Source organism: Haliotis asinina, chromosome 7, assembly GCF_037392515.1.
Source record: "Haliotis asinina isolate JCU_RB_2024 chromosome 7, JCU_Hal_asi_v2, whole genome shotgun sequence".
NCBI classification, from domain to species: Eukaryota; Metazoa; Mollusca; class Gastropoda; order Lepetellida; family Haliotidae; genus Haliotis; species Haliotis asinina.
Genome location: NC_090286.1, coordinates 55185259 through 55206377, shown reverse-complemented (window position 1 = coordinate 55206377; position 21119 = coordinate 55185259). Strand labels below are relative to the sequence as shown.

The 21119-nt window shown below is 40.3% G+C and overlaps 1 protein-coding gene across 1 annotated transcript; it reads left to right on the top strand.

Moving 5' to 3' along the window:
• Nucleotides 1-3909: 3909 nt before the first annotated feature.
• Nucleotides 3910-21042, top strand: LOC137290970 (nose resistant to fluoxetine protein 6-like). Its single transcript, XM_067822201.1, has 15 exons — nt 3910-4155; nt 7868-8037; nt 10074-10134; nt 10649-10727; nt 10991-11100; nt 11505-11663; nt 12815-12917; nt 13133-13219; nt 13614-13755; nt 14635-14723; nt 15099-15209; nt 16396-16474; nt 17669-17852; nt 18224-18366; nt 20131-21042. The coding sequence occupies exons 1-15, from the start codon at nt 3966-3968 to the stop codon at nt 20323-20325; spliced, it is 1902 nt and encodes a 633-aa protein (XP_067678302.1). The 5' UTR covers nt 3910-3965; the 3' UTR covers nt 20326-21042.
• Nucleotides 21043-21119: the final 77 nt, after the last annotated feature.

The following is a 21119-nucleotide window of genomic DNA, read 5'->3' as shown; positions in this document are numbered from 1 at the left end:
CCTCTCTCTGAGTACACACCTTTTTGATTTGGTGAAGATTCCACCTTTTGATCTCCTCTCTCATTTCCTTTTCACATCCAACAAGGTTTGTGCCGTTATCTGATCTGATGCGTTTCGGATATCCTCTTCGAGCAAAGAAGCGAAGGAAGGCATTGATACAGGAGTTTGTGAGGGCCACTTCCAGGTGCACGGCTCTCACTGTCAGGCAAGTAAATACAACACCATATCGTTTCATTGTCGCATGACCTCTTTTTATGTAAAACGGCCCAAAGAAATCAACTCCTACATTTGTGAATGGAGGCTCATTTGGAGTAAGTCTACCAAGTGGAATGTCTGCCATCTTCTGTATCTTTTGCCGAGCACTGTACTTTCGACAAACGATGCATCTGGAGATAATGCGTTTCACCAGGAACCCAGCTCCAGTGATCGAGAATTAGATAAAGTCCTTGTCAAAATTGTAACCTTTGATGGACAACGCAAACTGGCTAACAAATGGGAAGATGACATGTATGTTGTTGTGAATTAGCCAAATCCATCAATTCCTGTTTTCACTGTTGTACAGGAAAATAACGAGGGAAGGAAGAAGACAGTTCACCGAAATCTTCTTTTGCCAGTTGGCTACATTACTAACTTGGAACCACCTGTTCCAACATCTAGACGAGTAGTGCCAACACCACGACAAGTAGTCCCAAAACCCAGACATGTGATCCCTACACCACGGAAAAAATCATCAGCATCCCAGAAAGCCAGATCAGAGAAATCGCACCAGGAAGATGACGGTTCTTCTGATGAACATGACTCAGTTGTTTACTCCTATTCATGTCATGGTCCAGTGTTCACTGACTCAGCAGTGGACGGGCCAGCTGAAGTTCAGGCAACGAGATTAGGAAATGGCTAAGCTAGTGCTGTCCATGATGAGAGGGAGGAAGTGATGTCTGAAGATACTGGTCAGCCAGATCAGACATCATCTTCCGGTGGCGATTTCAGCAATGAAATATCTGATGAAGAGGGTCAGCCAGCAGAGAGGGAAGTGCCAACTCTAGCCACACGACGTTCGGGCCGACTCCGAGTTCAGCCGAGATAGTTGCGGAGTGGAGATTACGTTCTCTCTGTGGTAGCTACACAAGGCTGGTTGGTAAGAGCAGATAATCTCAATTCTCTTGCCTCTGGGCAATATTTACTCAGCAGCCAGAGAAGCTAACTGAGACCATTCTGGGTGTTGTCACTAGTAAATTGTAATGATGGGGACATCATTTGTTGGGCAGGGGAAGTGTGTGGCAGGTATGAAGTCATGTAAGATTTGGTTCATTTGAAGTTGTCATTGTCTATAGTTTCAACTTTGATTTAAACATATTTTATTCAGTGAAGAAAGGGATTAGGAACAAGTTATCCAACTTAGGTTTCAACTCAGGTAGTATCCTTTTAAGTTGTAGTCTATGGATATTTTTAGATCTTGCCTAGTCCATTGCAGGTATAAGGGGTGCTAAGAGATTGTGTCATCGCTTGTGTTGTGCCCTCTGATTTGTTTGACCCTTGTGTCGATTGGTTCTTTTAAAACACAAAAATACTACTTGCATGGCAGCCATTACACTTCACTTGAATTCGACAACATCTCAGAGCAACAGACAAATAACATCTCAGATTTAAACAGCCTTATATTCATCTTGGGAGACGTGGCTTTTCTACACCCCAGTATCACGCACAGGGGCGTCTGTCAATAAAGATATAGACCTCACAACCCGTAATCAGTTTCTGGTCATCAATATAGCCATTCACATCCTGGTTACATTTGTCGTTTAGGTTTTGACGAATGGCCAGTCTACCGGAGGGGGGCAATACTGCCAATATTCATCTTAGGCCTTGGAAATGCGTATGAAAATGTCAAGAAAGCTGCTAAAACTATTCGGTTCCCTTTTATACTCTCCATGACCCTACTAGTGGGAATATTGGAATGGAGTGTTTGAAGTCTATGTTGTCATGAGGAGAGAAATATCTTGTTGTCCATAGTCAAGCAATGGCCGACTTTGATATACACTTTCAGAATTGCAGACCTTGCTACAGACTTAGCAATTCGTCTGAGGAAGAAAGAAAAAAATCCGACTGTCTATGCAAAGGTTTCATAATATCTTGTCTCGATGGTCTCATCTCAAACTCACTTGAATTACAGATACATCCGAGGAAACGATCCGACATTGTTTCCAAGAACTCAGACAGATTCTTGACCAGTACAACTTGAAGGATAAGGAAAGATCACACTCCTCTGTCTGTTGTATCAGCAAGTAAAGCCACCATATATGCCGTCAACTGTCCAAGATGCAGCACTACTACGGTTATAGGGTGCAGTAGTGCTTCAGGCGTCGTAATACCGCCGTGTTTTGTATTCAAGGTGAAAAGAACGCATGAAGAACACATGAGAGGATTGACACCAGTAGCAGCGAGGTTCGTTACTGATTCTGAATGGTCGAATTCAGAAATATTCCGTCATTATCTTGAACACTATTTCCGGAAGCATTCCATCACAGTGTCTGTTGATCATCCCTTGTTTATTCTCTGTGATGGACATAGATCTCACGTGTCATTATCACTGATGACCTGGGCCCGTGAACGGAACATTATATTGTCTGTTTTACCGGCGCAAGCTTCATATGTTTACAGTCTATGAACGTTGGTTCTTCTGGGCCGTTTTCGAAGATTTACAACAATCTCCGTCATAAATTCATGAGGAACTATTCTATTGTTGCTGTTGCAAAACATTCTGTTTGTGAACTGGCATGTAAAGTGCACTCTATGGCATTAACTCCATCAAATCTAAAGTCATCGTTCAAGACGTGTGGGATCTATCCACTCGATATCAGTTCAGTAAGTCGCCTTAACTTTGCGCCTTCAGCTGTTTTCAAACCCCATGTGAAGACGCTGACAGATCTGAACGTGTCGACAATTCTAACCACAAAACCACAACATCACCTGTCAAGAACTTCCTTCAGTCAAAACAAAGCGTTTCGACTGATAATTCACAGTCTACAAAGAAGACGAAAGTTCTGAGTGCGCTCGTCAACAAGGCCATTAAAGAGGATTCAATTATGGAGAAAGAGGACTTCAAAGTAGTCATCCCTCATTATCCACCCGTCCCGGGTACCCGGGTTACCTGTTCCAGCTGTAGCCTTGATGTATTACTTTGAACGGAAGGCAAACCACATAAGAAACTCACAGTAACATCATTCTGACCTCACAATGGATTGGGCTAACGTTAATATAAAATGCACTCTCATCAAATGGAAAGCTGTAACTTATTAACTATGAGTGAAACTCAAGTGAGTGACAGCTGTCCTGTTCTGTAAATCTAAAACCCTCTATAAACATAAATCATATTCATGAATTATACATTCATAGCCCTTTCCAAAATTAATACCAGTGAAACAACAAGACCAGTTCATGCGTTCGAATCTTATTTCACGCTCAATTAATTTATGTACAAGCATTTATTCGTTTTGCAACAGTTTGTAATCGGTGATGGTATATGGTCATGTTTTATTCAACCCCGTACACCTTTCCACCAACTATATGATGTTGGTTGAGCGAGGAGCATGTATGAAATATATGCTACTGACAGGATTATGTTTCCATAAAATATCGTATTATAGCTGTTTTTAAATCAATAGCATATGACTAACCTGGTTTCATGAGAAGCTATATCTAAAAACGGCAGTGGTATTTTTTTAGTTATTGATTAATGTCTTGATGTGAATGCTAATGTTGAAACGATATTGACAAAACGTAATTTGTAATTAACTTCCACTGAATCGTGTACTGGAATTCATCCGTTGAGATTGCCCCAACAGATGTTACACTTCGAAGTAACTGCGTATAAATAATACAAAGCACATGTTACCTTATGTTTTACCATCGCTCAACCTGTCTCAGGTGTATGAGCAAAACGTTCAGGTATCAACACGTAGTTCAACATTATGGCAATGGATGTGTCGTTGGTCATACTGGTTGTGTCAGTTCTTTTAACACAAATACAAGCATGTGAACTCCTTAAGGGATCCGATTATTATTTTGTGACTCCTGGAACTTCATTGGTCAGGAGATTGCCCATTGGTTCCACTCATGGTGTTGACACTGTCAAGGATGGCCAGAAATGTGCTATCCGAAGTAAGTAGAATGGTTTTAATCATTGTCAATATTTCATTGCTCCATGCGTTTATTTCGACATTACGCATAATGTCTTCACATTTGAAGTCATGACATTCCGTATTTTATTCATGAATTCCGATGTCTTTCCTTATTTTGATATTCTCGCATATCTTTTTTTCAGGGGAACAACTGACTTGCCTCCGTGGCAAACTACACAAATCAGTTAGTGAACATATCGTTCAATCACTGTTACATAGTGATTCATAAATACATGTTCATAAAGTCAGAATCTTACCATGAAGACTGCTTTCCATTACAGAAATGCTGGTTTGTTGTCTCTCAATAATTTGATACACATATGTAAACGTCTGCAGGTAGTACGTTGCTATATACGAGGACCCTTGCATCGTAATATGTTCCACATCTCAAACCTGATGACTAAAGCGGAAAATCATACCCAGTGCTCCACATTGTCAAGCACATCCTGATATGAAACGAGGGGGAAGCACATTTTCATGGATGGACAGCTTTATTGCTATAGACGTGACGTTTCGGTGGAGATTCTAACACCGATATTAAGCATCATTTGCTCCATAACGGTGTATGGTCTACACTGAAACCTGTATAAAATATTCTATATGGAACTTAAAGAAGTTAATATGAGGCTTTTCGGTTTCCATAGCGATGACTGGAACTTTTTATATTATATCGAAAGACGTATGCTCAAGGAGTACCAGGACTGGCCTTGTCATGGCGAATGAATTCTGTTCCAGTTCTGAAGCGGGTGTCCACGCCTATAAGGAGCAGCAACCATTTTGGGGCTTCGTGTTCTATGGTTCTATTAGCGTTTTTTTAGCTGTTGTGGGAGAAGGTTCTTTCGCAAACTATTTTACCCTCCGAACACTCCTCTGTTCAGGCCTTACACCCAAGTTAGTTTTCCCAGTAATTGGGAAAATGGTTATGTTTGAAAGAGATATATCGACTGCAATTCGACCTCAAATCCACTCCTTGTACCAGCCGTTACTATTCGACAAAATTATGCCATCTTTGAACAAGGGGAAAATTGATATTGAAACTAATGGCCCCAAACTAATATAAATGAAAGCTTCAAAACCATTTCCACATTCATAAGAAATATATGCTAAAAGCAGAGTCGATTTTCCAGTAACATGAACATTATATGTTCCAGCACCTGTTTGATGTTGTTAATAGACAAATCGAGTCCGAACCAGACAGTCCAGCGATCATCGCCATGCGATGACAGAGCATGTGTTTTTTAATCACTACGAAATAGTGATGATACCAGATGTTCGCGAAAGGGCAAACGTATCCTGCTCCACCGGCGACACCCGTGTTGCAGGAACGTATTGCGGAAGTCAAAATTGGATCTGATATCAATTTTGACACATCAAATTTTGAAATGCCCTCCACATGTCTACCATAAAATTTCTAAAAAGTTTTCCTGAGGTCATCAGTCTTGTAAGCGTGATCAAACAGGTGCTGATAAAGAGCATCATGAATTCAGAAATTCTGATTCAAATGCATAAAGAAACAGATCCAAAATGACGGGGAGCACGATTGGTGCCCACTAACTCCTTGTCAGTGGCATAAACATCAAACTTTTCATGAAGGACAACTTTGGATGACAGCTGGCTTGCACAGAATGGATGTATTCCAATTCTGTGTCCTCTTTTTCACTTTGTGCAGTCTATCAGTGACATCACCACGTACAGACTTAACACACTCTCAAAGAGATTCTACGGGTTCATCTTTTGGCTCAGTTTTGGTATATGTTTCGACAGCGTCCATAATGATTTTCAGTTGTAGTCCCAATTGGTTGGAGGCCAACATACTTACCATCACCTAATAATATCAGTTTCAATTTAACGAGTTCCGTTAAGTCTAGGTACGTAATATTATCACCATCAAATGAAAATCGGAAAATTGTTGTACACAGTACTTCCTGTACAATTTTGAAAATGCCACAGACAGTGATGTTGCTATATTTCGCATTATTAAATCCAAATCATCGTTCGCATGGACGTATACTTTTCATCATGTTTGTTTTCCATTAACTGTTATTGATTTTGCCTCAGTGTTAACGAATGATATCAGCATGGGAAACTGCCATGTTTACGTACAGTTCATGTTTATTTAGTAAAGATAATAATGACTCTTCAGAGCTCATATTTGGTTTCAATTATCCTTTTACACAGGCATAAAAGTTTTAATGCAAGGAGAGTTACGATGAGGATAAATTGCATTAAATGTATTGGGAATATTTCTCTTGTCAAAAGTAAATGTCAAAATGACAAAATGAAGTCTTTATATTGAAACTGTTACACATGACTCCACTCCTCAAAAGTAATGGAGCGAGCAGACAATGGAATGACGTCACAAATATACATAATGCCGCATTCACTACGGGACATACTGTTGTCTGAATTACTTGCTGAACACTTGGGAATGTCACGCACCAAGCCTTATGCAAGACATTTTCTATGGAGGCCTTATCAGACATTGAAAGATTGTGTGGAAACTGTACAACTCTGAGCCTTGAGAATCAAGCTCCTCTAGCTCCAATGCATTGGCATTGGCCTACTCGAGTGTGGCACAGGTTGAATATAGACTTGGCACAGAAAGACGGACATCACTACTTTGTTAGTCGATTTGCACAGTAAATCGATAGAGGTTTATCACAAGGCATCGTCAACTACTGCCCAGAAAACTATTTGTGTGCTGCGTACACTGTCAGCAGCATATGGGTTCCCAGAGTAAATTGTCTAGTACACTGTCCATAGTTTATTGCAACTGATTTCACAGACGTTCTGCGTCAGAGTCCCTGCTTATCATGAAGCAGGCCTTATATTCTTAAGACGAGATGGGACAGCATCTGACTATCAAACATACACTGGCTAACTTCTTGATGTCACCATGACCAAGTGACAAATGATTTTCTTCAAGTTACTACAGTGTTAATTGAAGCGACTGTGGCTTTTTCTGTTAAGACTGAATTGATGGCAGTGGAGGTCTGGTTATTGTTTAGACAGGGAGACAAGTTTGGTTTGGGAACTGTTAGGCCTACTGCGGAATGTTCCGGTATAGTCCGACCCAAAGTGTGAGGGAAAGTTCTTAAAGTTGTTTATGCAAGTAGGAGGAAATAACTCTTGTCGGTCATCTCACATTACAAGTATTCCTGTTGTTATGTGTAGATCAGTTTTTACTATAGACACTCGGACTTGGGCTATTGAGATAATGGCTTTGTACTGGTTTGCATAGATTCCTTGAAGTTCTGCAAATGTAAATTATATCACATATCTAACATTCTTTGTCCGATTTTACACCGAGTTCTTTCACGGACTAATTTTTCAACATGAGTGAGTGAGTATGGCTTTACGCCGCTTTTAGCAATGTTCCAGCAACATCACGGCGGGGGACACGAAAATGGGCTTCACGCATTGTACCTATGTGGTCAATCGAACCCAGGTATTCTACGTGACGAACGGACGCTACAATGAACCTTTAAATGACCAAGACTTACCTTCATCGTTATAAATCATAAGTTCATGAATTGTGATTGTGTTCTGAATGACTTGAATTCCTAATGTAGGATAAACAACAATACCACCAGTGCGATGTCATCACTATGTTTCAGTGCAGAATTTCAATTGTCATTTCCCTATGTGCTTCACTTGTCATGATATTTGGTACTACGTTATCGTTATTTCAGCCGTTCAGGGGGCCGCTGGACATGCACCAGGATTAGAAGAGAGGATGACAGCAGTTGGTTGGGGACCGTATCAACAGTGTATCAAGTCGGACATCGGCAGGCAACCTGATATATACCATCCTTACATGAAGTCTTTAGTTCCCCCTACAGACAACACAATATTCAAACAGGTCTTTAGAGAACAGTCATTCTACTTTGCTGTTTTCATCTTTTCACTTTACCAGCGTATACATGGACGTATACATGGTGGATTAGACAGACACACCACACTTGCCTCATGGAATCATAATCATCATCAAAGGAAATGTGTATTATATTAGAGTTAAGACATGAACGGGGCACTGATGCGGAGCGATTAATGTTTTCTCACGAACGGTCTAATTACGCAACCAAGCAGCAAACTGGTCAGCACCCGCTACCTCGACTGTGATAGACACGGGGACTGGGCTCCTGTCCACATTAGCAGAATTTCTTCACCCTAAAAAGTGAACCACATGCCGTTATTTAAAAATATCCATGGTATTGCTTGTCTGATTGTAACAAAGTATCCCAGCAGTGTAGTTTTTTTATGTAACATGTGCATGTAAGTGATGCAAGAGGGTCCATCAGCTGAGTTACAAAAACAAACATCGATCAAGGGATTAACCGATAACACACTGATTGATTAATTACTTCCACAGCGGATTTCTAAAAAAAGGCAGCGTTTATGAGTATATATTTATACTGAGTACACCCTGTCGTAAAGTACGAGTGTAAAAACAACATCCTTCCTACAAAAAAATAACCACCACTGCCATGACTGATTGATTGTAGCTCATTAATGGCTAACTAATGGCGGACATCATACAGGTGTGCTGTCCTGGGTGATCAGTGAGATTATGTATACACCAGTGTGAAAAATTCTCAAACGAAGTGTCACTTTTTCGCATAATAGACTGTTGAAAGACACAAGGCATAAAGCAGGATTATTTACCAACTGCAGATGAATGGAATATCGTTCTTTTATGTGGATATTGATGGAAACATTCCCGAACGAGGTAATAGCCAGACATTGTTGCTATAACTTTCGTCTGTCTTAAATTGAGTATTCGCATTTTGTTTTAATTTATTTCTTGTAGCATTCAGCAGAATTTTAATTTTAATATGCACAAGGTCTGGCATAGGGTGGGTGTGAAATGTGCTTCACGTCGGCAATCTATACAATGTTTAGATATTAAAATCATGTTAGAAATTCACTATAAGTATAATCAGACCGTGTGGGGTTTTTTTTTATTAACTTTCAAAATGCATACAAATGTGACAAGGAACTAATTAGGTTTATAAGACAAAATAGAAAGACGTACACTGACTTCGTTATTTTTCAGTCCCAACGGGGTTTTTTTTATAGCACTTGCAGATGAGTTAACTTCAAGTTGTTTTATTTGTTTTCATAATAAGGAAGTGAAATGACTTCATCTTTGTTGATCAGTCTACACATAAACTATCAATTGCGCACATGTGTAGCGCAGCAGAGATCACGAACCAGTCACGAATTCTTGGATATCATCCGAGTAGAAAAACAATAACAAAAGAAACAACCAGTCCGCGCAAATTGCTCTGCATCAGTGCCCATTTAAATAATTATGTATCTTGCATGCACTAAAAACAGTAGTTACTTTACAGTTATTTTTTTGTCTATTTAATAAAACTCTGAATTGTAAGGAACATTGGACTCAAGAAACAAAGGTGGCCTTTTTGTGTGCTTCTTATATACATGTACATACAGAAAATTGAAAATTCATTGTCCTAAGAAAACGAACATATGTACGTAGGGCACCCGTACGAATATGACGTCATTCCTGGAAACCAAAGAATGGTTAAGGTCACATTGCCTGTTGCGGTATTTTCTGACTGCCGAAGAAAACGTCCACACACAAAACGAATGAGTTTAGTTTTAACAATATTTAACACATTCACACATTGTACCCACGCGGGGAATTTAACCCGGATTTTCAGCGTGACGAGCGGACGCTTTAACCACTAGGCTACCCCACCGCCCCACACAAATTGAGAAAGAAAGTCAAATGACACTATGTGGCTTCCGTATTCAAGGCAAGGAGTGTCTGATTTATGCGATACACAGACGTGATATTGTTGGAATATGGATGAATGACGCAAAACAATGAATGTAGAGTGTGTGGGTTCGTGATTGACTGTTCTACTTCAGATGCACCGATCGAACTTGGATGGAGGCTGGTATTTCCGGTACGGTTCACTTCCCAACAAAGGTAATCATTCAGATATTGTCTGACTCTAAATGAGGATCGATAATGAATGTGGAAAGATGACATCTGTGTACAGAGCTAATACGATTTCAGATGCTGCTGCAAGACAAGCCTATGTTACTTCATTGTATTAAATTGTATTGACAAAAATGGTTGAATCACGATAACAGTTACCTTCTTCTGGAAAGGCTGACAGCCGTTAGGGCACCATGTAGAAAATAAGAAAATCTCTTTCTCTTACTGGGGTATTTAGCCTCAACATTCAAACTCTCCCACTTCTCCGCCATTACACCCATTGGCCTCAACCAACGCAGCTTCGCTCAGGATGTTCGGGAGTGTCAAAGGAGCCATGTTTGGTTTTCTAACAATAGAACAAACAACCGGGTTACCGGTTAACCTGTCTACTTTAACACTTGAAACCTAACGCTGAGTATTCAGTTTTTTTCTGAAAAGAAAACATGAAATTGTTTAACTCCTCAATAAATGTAAATATCATTCCGGTTACCTTCGATTGCAGGGGTTCGACGTGACACCACCGTCACAGAAAGACTTCGTCACAGACAACCGCCTACAGATCTACAAACAAAACTTGTCATGTGAGTTGTATTTACTTGGAGATTATGAATATTTGTAGCTGTAAATAGTGACTTTGCAAGCTGACTCAGTATATATCTGATGAAGGAGCAAGAATCAGCCCTGAAACGTCGTATAAAGAATAACATGAAGGTATATCCGTAAAAACGTGTCATGTATTCAACTTCTAAATACCTTTCAAGAGTTTCCTTAACCTAAACCTTCCCAAATAACCTTACGCTAGTATTTGATCATGAATAGAATTATGCGTTTGGTATTTTTTCAGAACTGTGTTGCTGGGTCTTGTAACCTTGCTGGTGATGGGAACAGCTATTGATGTAGTCATCCGTACTCAACCCACATTCACCATTTCTGTGACAACCTATTTGCAACATGGTAGGTTGTCTGTACCTAACCTTAGTTGGGAATCACTATTGGTTGTCAGACTGAGTTTGTGTTATCATTAGCAACAGAGCAATAACCTTGTGTTCACATTCGTGAAGTAAAGCTGAGCCAACGACGCCGTTTAGACACCATGCTTCGGTTTCTACTTGCAATTATTTTCAGGACAAACGCAAAAGGCGACTTACGGGATTGGGTGGCCTGGCTCTCTGACTCGGTTGACACATGTCATGGTGTCCCACTGGGTAGATCCATGCTCATGCTGTTGATCCCTGGATTGTCTGATCCAGACTCAGTTATTTACAGAACGCTGTCTCTGGAAGTTGAATCTTACTATTGAAATAAGAGCTCAAGTAATTGTAGTGAATTGTTTACTTTTACTCCGCCTTCTTTTCCAGTGACGTGGTGTAGAATCCTGAGATGCTTCTCCGTGTATTCCAACACCCTGAAACTATTCGATGTCACAGTGTCCTCAGACAGACTCGGATGTCTTAATGGTATCCGGACATTCTCACAGTTGTGGATTCTCTTCAGCCGCCTGCATGGGTCAACCGTGGGTACGTGTTCGGTCAACTCGTAAAGATGACGGCAGCTGGATTATGTCTATCTGTTGTTGTTCAACGTCAATCTGTTCAGTCGGGCGTAAGTAACGTTGACGTTAAGTAACGCTTAGGCCTGGACGACGTTGTGCACTACGTGTAAGAGCAGGGCCCTGCAAAGCTCCACGTAGTGTGTTACGCCCGACGTTAGCAACGCCCGAGATGTGCATACGGCCAAAGATATTTCCTATTTATAGTTTTCTACTAGATATTGAATAACTATTAAATGACCACCTCCACCAGGGTAATCGGTCCAACGATATTATCAGTGGCTCATTTTCACAAAAGGGACGTTAAGCACATTGCCAAACATACATTCATCATCTGATACGTTACATGAATCATATATATTTCCATCGTTCCTGCACCAAATATAAATATTAACGGTTATGGCCAATGGAATTAAAAACAGGTGGCTACTAGTTTGATGGGTACTCCGAAATGTAGGCTCACTGTGTTGATCTGATTCACTAAAGTCGTCAACGCCTCAGGTCACTGTCACCAACTGGGAATTTACACCTTCATCAAGCAAGACTCGCGAGATAAACATTTACGGACTCTTTTGTTTTATGACCTGAGTGTTGTTTTACGCCACGCTCAGCAAAAGCCTGTAAATAACGAATCGGGACCAGACAATTCACTGACTGATATCATGAACACCGATCTATCTAACTGGGATACGATGACATGTAACAACCTTGTCAGCGAGTCTGACCATCCGGTAGGATGCCTCCTATGACAAACACTTGGTACAGAAGATCAATAAATTATTGCAAAACTGGTTTTCCCGGGATATTGATTCCAAAATGATAAGGCACTGAGAATTCCAAGCGGGAAAGAGTTACCTCCCCTCACACCTATCTTCTGAGCAAAGGTCACTTACACCTGTTAGTATCAGGATTGGGTAAAGATTCCTACTAAAATCTCATGATATGAACTTGATCGCACAATCGACTGTGGGCAGAGATTTCTTATGAAGAATAGTTTAACGCTTCATATCTTACGCTTCATTACTGATTAGCAGACAGAGAGAGAAGCGTATCCACGTAATGACCCCTTTTCTTACCCAGAACAAAAAACTTGAGCAATTATCAGTTTCATTGTTGCAGATAAAGTTGCAACGAAAGGGTTCGCCGTAGCTCTGCCGTTGTCATGGAGACTTCTCAGACCATACGTACGGGGTTATCTGACGGAGTCGTCCTATGTCATGAGGTAATCACTCATTTGTCATTTATTACGAACATCCCACGACGGCTCTATCGTTGTATCACTTCTGTGGGCGATACTGTTTTAGAAATTCAGTAAAATGCATTGGTGGTTCACTGAAGGTTCATACAGTTAAGTTAAGTTACTGAAAATATCATGTACACCCAGAGTGTATGTACACATGTATTAAAGCCATACAAGATGGTATTTTGATATTTCAGTGGTTTACAGATAACACTTACTAGTCTGGAACAAAAGCAGAGGGGGAAAATAGACTGGACGAAGCTCTATCTGCAAAGATATTTGCGGTAAGCACTATTTTTGCTGTTGTCAAGACGAATCATGGACAAACAGTACCAATAACAAACAGAAACTGGGGAGGTGGGATAGCCTAGTGGTTAAAGCGTTGAGTCGTAGCACCGAACAAGTGGGATCGATTCCCCACGTGGGTACAATGTGTGAAGCACATTTCTGGTGTCCCTCGCTGTTATATTCCTATAATATTGCTAAAAGAAGCACGAAACGATAATCACTTGCGCACTCATAAAAGGAATATGTGCTTGTAGCATTGATACGAGCATGCTATGTGAGTATATGAGTGTGGTTTTAAGCCGTTCTTAGCACTATTCCTTCAATGTCTTGTCGAGGGACACCACAAATTGGCTTCCCATAATCAATTTACAGTTTGTGTAAAACTTTCAGAGCGACACCACCAGCCATCCTCATGTTGCTGTTACTGACCACATTCCTGCCCAACTTTTACAACGGGTCTCAAGACATGAACTTCCGAAACTGTTTACCGTGGTGGACGTACGCTACGCCCATTAAAATACACGATATTCCGGTAAGATATTATTCCGACATTTCACGCCGAACAACAACAACAATCTTGGAAACACTGACCACAGTGGGACTCGAGTCCCCATGCACAAAGCTTGCGCTGGGACTATGTAAGTCCAAGTAAAAACTGTTACTATCACAAAGACTGTGCAAAGACTGCCTTGACCAAGAGGGTCAAGGGACAACATCTGACAGGCTAATGGTGCCCGAGCCGATGGCACGGATTGATTAGCTCAGCCTCATATTAGTATGGGTTGTCTCGGTGTTCCATTATTAGCCCGACTTTATACATTGACACTTTAAGTGTTAATCCTTCAAGTCACAGGGGCATGTAACGCTAAAAACTGCCATCAAGGTATATACTGTCTCTGATGGGCTATCAGTACTGTGAGAAAGGATAGTACTAATACCCCATCAGAGACAGTACATACCTTGATGGCAGGTTTAGCGTTACAAGCTCCAGTGCTTCAAGTGTTAATCCTTCTTTGTTAAATCATTGTGGTTTGGTTATTTCATTACCATATGTTACACTAGAGAGGACTCAAACCCGGAGACAACATGTGCTATATCTGGGATTAAACTTTCTCAGTAAAGTGCAGATGGAGTCCCACCCTCAAGAAAACGCTACGAGAATGCGTGATTTACCGAAAAAATACAAAACACGTGTGGCATTTGACCCCTTTCTCAAAACCATTGTGTACAAAGGGTTTTTCATATTTAACATTTAACAAATACCGATGATCTTGCAACGACTGCATTGTCAACTTATGTATAATCGCAAGAGACCTAAACAGGTGTTAAGCTTCCTGTTGCATCTGCCGCTATAGAGCTATGAGCATGGCCGAGTGCGGCGTAAAACGTAACTCAAACACTCCTGTTACAGACTCGGGACTGTTTGCCTCAAATGTTGTCAAGGAGGCTAGACATGATGTATGCTTTATCAAGTCCACTCATTTTTCTACCTCTTGTGTTGTGAGTACATGTGGATTAATTCAGTAGACTTATAATGTACTTTTTTAATTACTTGCTGTTAATTCCAGTAATAAAAGAAAACCGAATATATTTTGTACATACGACTATTTCGCATCAGTGAGGACTATAATGTTAAACGTGAGATGCTTACAAGTTAGTAGTGATATCATCTATTAGTACGAATTGTGCAATAATAGAGTCAGAAAACATATATAACAGTTTCTGTCATTACTATGCAATGTTACAAAATAACAAACTATATAATGTGATTACATTGCAGTATCAATAACACTTGGCTTCATCGGTGATAGCAATATTTTGCCAATGCATTATATTTTTTTTTCTTTTTCGTTAATCATATTGTATTTATTCCAGATCTCCAATTCCAGGGTTAATCTTGTCAGTCTTTGCGAGTGCATCCTTCTTCCTAGTTAGTGAATTAAAATTCCATCAAGATTCTATATTGCATCGCTTGCTCGGTAGAAGGTATGTAAAGGTGGTAAGGGTCTGGAGTGAATGTCTGCATGTGTCGTAGTTGAACTTGTTAGAATAACAACAGTAAACGTGCCCATTAGACTAACTGATCCAATATGGTTGTACGCCGCGTTTAGCAATGTTCAGGAAATGTCACACGGGGGAACACCAGAAATGGATTTCACACATTTCCACATATGAGGAATCGAACCCTGACCTTTGGGGTTACAAGCGAACATTTGAATATCCCATCTCCCCCGTGCCCATTGGAAGACATTATAATGAAAGCCATTGTGACTTCAAATACGGATGCGAAATGGTGAACCTATTTCTGGTGTTACCCTGCTGTGGTATTGCTGGAATATTGTGGAAGAAGCGCTATCATTGTGAGAGTAACAGAACTACCGGTAGAGCATGTCATGCTTACCACGTTCGGGACCACGGAGTGTCGCCACTGATTTTCAGTCATCCATCCATATGCCAATATTTGGTCCTTTCGCCCTGTGGAATCTGTTAAGGGAGGTAATGAGGAACATTCCCCAGCTATCCCCCTTTACCGCTTAGCCAGTAGATGGCGCTAATCACTACGGTCACAGGTTCACTTCCGATATGATAATGTAGTACCATGTTTCTTCCACCGACTGTTTCAAAAGTGAACAGTTATGATTCCTGAGACATGTTGCTGAGTCTCAGGGTGCTGCAGTAGCGGAGGTTTGGCGTACTGATATATGTAGTCTTTTTCTTTTCCTTTATTCTGTTATAATGATGCCAACGTGAATACCATTACTGCTTGACAAGTATTAGATAAGTCAGCGCAGTGAACGCGTTTGTGACAAGCAGACGAGCCAAGTAATCTGGACGAATACACATTTCAGCTACAGGTAGATTGGTGATTAAGCACGTGCAATACATGCTGACCGTGGCGTGAAATTAACACCGTTACCGTTTAACACGTGTCTAGTAGAGCGATTTAGTTCAGCAAGACACCATCACGACACGATCCGCAAGAGGCCATTGAACTTTTCAATATTTAGACGACAACCTGCGTCACTCTTGTTTCAAATGGAATGTTCTGGAGGTCGTTCCCACATATGCAAATTTGGGTCATTTGTCCAGTCGTGTCTCATCTAATACTTGTCAAGCAGTAAGGACTATGAGCTTTCCGACTGTCAAGTTGGTACATATGTCAATGTTCTAGACGGTTCGGATCCTACATTGTCGGTGTCCTGGTCGGTTATATTCTGTTCAAGAATAAAGACAAGATTGCTCTGCGCAGGGTAGGTTTGCAAAGTTCATCATCTCTGTATCTGCGTCTTTACTCAAATGAGCTTCATTCTGTCTTTTTGCTATATGACACGGGCCCCATTTCTGTTAAGGAGTTTGGAGATCAAATACGCCTCACTTATACAGATGAAACTATGAAGGCTCCGCATTTATTCGACTTGGTGTCTAGAACCACCCAAAAGACGACAAGACATGAGAAGTATGTTTTAATCGTACGAGATATGCCATTCTGAAGGCATTTAAACTGAATGTGTAAACACATGATATAACTCTGCATATGAATGATATTTATGCTGTTCAACCATTTGCAAGGAAATCGTTGAAGTTCTCAGCCATTTGTATAAAAGTGATATCTTTCATTTGGAATGCTAAAAAGATTAATAAAATCAAGAAAGGACTCCGTTAGACTATGTGTGACATGTAAAACTGCTTGATTTTAAAAAAAGGTAGTTCAGTCATGTCGAAAACGTTCATTTTACAAGTTTGAAAACCAACATCCCACGAGACACGTATATAAGGAAAACGTCATTGCATGGGACACGTCTATAAGGAAAACGTCATTGCTTTATTAATGGATAATATATCACGAAACGTTTGTGGCCATGGATGTAGTTACATCTCTGACGTCAAAGGATCTGGGAATTGTGTGCTAAGTGAAAGCTTGGCATGCTCATTGATTCTCACCTTATGGATGCTTACCTCATTTTGCATCGATATCTTTATGCCTACCGAGTTTCATGCTTAGATCTGGGCATACAATTTCAAGATGACAAAAAGAGGAAAAAAGAAAGTAAGAAAGATAACCGAAAAAGATTCACAAAATTTATAACTCTAGTTTTATCGCCAGCAGTTCCAATCTCTGGTCCCTACATTTCACGTTTTAGGTACCATGGCGCATACTCCTCTGAGCATGTTTGACGTATCACTGATGCCCGATCCACTTTCATATATTGAATCTTATGCGCATCTGCTGGAACTGTTTGAAGAAATGACTATCCCTGCGAATGGTTGAGCATGATGCATTCAAGTTTTTTTTGTTGTTTTGTTGTTTTTTGTTGTTTTTTGTTGTTGTTTTTTTTTGGGGGGAGGGGGGGGGGGGGGGGGGTTGGTCCTGTTTGAGATTGTGTTGACAATGTATTTGTGAGAATTCAACTTATGCTACGTGAATTTACCTTTTGCTGCGGTAGCTAACACAGGTCATCGCTTGGAGTTGTGCTCTTGGCATCATTTTCTTCCATGTTTTCGGGGAGAGTTTAACTTGTACAGCGTTGATCAGAGACACCCTTGGCTTCTACTATGAACCGATATTCAAGGTGTTGTGGACATTAAGTTTTGGATGGATCGTCATCGCCTGTTGTACAGGGAACGGAGGTACGTTCCCCATGGAGAATCCGTGTAAAATTCAAATGAACTGTCTGCTCTATACACATACGGGCGGTGTGTATGTAGCCCAATATAGATGTACTAATTATAAACTAATTAACATTGAAATCAGAAACTTGATACTAAATGATCATTAGATTCAGAGGCCATCTGTGACAAGTGTTTAATGGAATTTTTTTATGTATATGTGTGTCGGTTTGTGTGTTTTTGTACTAGCTCGATTAGTTTGTAAAACAACATGTAAAATTGGAACTGGGGAATTCGTGCTGTGTCATTATTTTGCTGTTTTCATGAAAACTGGATAACGCCAAAGGTTAAGTTATACGAAATGCCTACTTTCTGGATATATCTATGTGCAGGCGTCATCAACAGGTTTCTCTCGTGGAAGGTGATGGTGCCCATCAGTAAGCTAGGTTACAGCTCCTTCCTCACCCGCATCGCTGTCGGACATGTCTACAGCGCCAGATTACAGGATAACTGCCACAACACATGGTTTGATACGGTTTGTGGAACGGTTGTTTAAATAGGATGATTCTTCATAATATATATGTTTGACAAACATATATACACAAAGAGCATAATTAAGTATCCCCTGTATTCGACAATGATGGGTTTTCAGCATGTACATAAAATTTCTCATGGTGACCACGATGTTTTTCTTCTGCCCCGCATGATCCTTCGACTCATAAAAACATTTTTGGAATCCATGTTGGTTTAATGATGACATTTGCTTATTTAAGAAAATACCCTCAGATATTCATGCAAAACCTTGTCTGTACAGGTATGGCCCCAAATTTAAAGTGTAATTTGTTGTTAGATGTGAACATCCAAAATTTCATTTTGTGTGTGTTACATGATTCAAGGTCAATACAGAGTGTAACCTCCATGTGATTGTATGACAGTCAGCACTCTCCTCTTCATACTCTCGGTCAGCCTCCTGATCCTCTGAACTGGCAGTCAACGTCATTCCTCATATGAAGCAGCTGGGCCATGTTCTGTACAGGAGGATCCCTTTGTTGCACACGGCCAGGGTTAGAATCGGGGGCCATTCAGTCGTGAGACATGCCAGGGGGTGCTTAACAAAGTTCTTTGTGTATATGTGACCACTGAACCTATTATGAATATCCGTCTACAACAGTCTTGCGCAAGTTGTTTTTCAACTTTTCCGAAGTTAAACTAAAAACGTTTCTTATACAATCATTAACTGTGGCATTGCATATCAGCCAATGTAATGTTTTCTTTTGGTATACTGGGATGAATATTTCTTTAATATGATTCATGTTGGCACTGGAACACGCTTTGTACTTGGACTCCGTTGAGGTTGTGGTTTGTTTAATTTTACAGAACACAAACTATGTTGACTTGTCTCCTTGAAACTTTGCATGCATATGATGCAGATGGTGTGCTGATAAGGCACAATTCTCTGGAATCTGTCTAAACCGGCACTCATTGGGACTGAAGAAATAATCCATTTAAGACAACAAGCTGGAGAGCTGATAACAAATGTGAAAAACACCAATGGGACTAAGACTTTATGCCGGTGTTAACAGCTTGCCGGAATGGACAGGTGCCGGTTTGGATAGCTTCCACTGCACATACAATAACGTCTAATTATTTTCCATAACGTTGTTCACTTTGATACAGGTTTTGACCTACATTGTAGGACATGGCCTGTAGCCGTAGCACATATTCAATACATCATTGCCAACAAATAAGACTTTTTGCTATTACATTGATTAGAGGAAACAAATACCGGGGACATCATTTATGTTGAGTTGACTATGGAGGAAGAGGGAGCTTGCCATCTACTGATTTAGAACCTGAACTATGCACACGTATTCTTATTGAGTATCCGAGAGGGCACTGAACACCCGTAGAATTTTGTCTTCATGTTAAATCCTTTACGCATTGTAGATATTTATAAATATATTTATGTCGGGGCCTTAAAGTATAATACATATTTATACACATTCATGCAGAGGTCTTAAAGTAATATACACTTTCATTTTCGGGCCTTAACCTATAAAGCACATTTAAGCATGTTCCAGTAAAAGCTATATTAAGAGCCATATTCAAGGAAGAACCTGACAGTATACTAACATTCACGTGGACACCATCATCAATCCAGCATTACACAAATATTCAGGACCTACATCCAAAATGATATTCAAGGCTGGCTGTATTGGTACAGATACAGATGAAACAGCCGTTCTGAACTGATGCTTCTGGAGATGTACGCCAGGTATGCACGTTAACTATGTTACAGGTGACGTCCTACACCTGGGTTACCGTATACGCCCTGTCAGCAGCATTCCTGCTCCATCTTCTGTGTGTGGCTCCCATGGGGAACCTAGTAGTGCTGCTGTGGAACCGAAACAAAGTGTCTAAAGAGTCGAGTGTCAAGGATGAGGACGATCCTGGAGCAATCAAATCTCCCGAACACAAACTTAAGTCTGACTGAGGTCAATCAATATAAAACATTTCTTTCTAATTATGAACATAGGTATATACTGTGTATGTACAGTCTAGGTGTTGATTACCTGGGTAACCACTACTGAACTATCATACTGTAAGCGTAACGATGTTTGAATTTAAATTATTATAAGTTTGGATTTATTTAGTGATAGTATTCTGTGATCACTGCTCTCAAAAGTGCTACTATGAGTTCTACATATACTGAAGCCTATTCCAACACATCTTTCGTGAACATATATGTCTTGAGAAGTTTCTGGAAAGTGACAAGATCCTCAATGTCTGCAGGGAGAGTGTTCCAAAAATTAGGTACAGATGCTACAAAAGACATAGAAGCTTTGATGCTGGCACGTTGAGCAGATTCTGATCACCCGCACACACAGTTCCTGATGGTCTGTACCTGGTTACAAGGCTTTGCAAAGACTGTGGTGCAAGACCATGCGTTGCCTTGAACACAAGGAGTAGGGTCTGTACTGAATCCTACTGGATACAATTTAGAAGCTAATTCTGTATTTATTTACACCAGACATCATTGCTTACTTCAACACTCATGCTTATTATATAGTCGGAACTGTACGATAAATTTTAGGTTAAGCAGAGACATGAATGTTGAAAGGTCTTGCAGCCTCATTTCACAAAGTCCATACCTTCCAGTGGCCTTTAATGATAGCGGGAAAACTTATTCAAGTATAAAAATACATAAAGAGAGGTGAGATTAGTTCATGGCTTTGTTATTTCAGCATTGTTCCTGAATGAACCAATGCTACCAAATACTGGAGATCT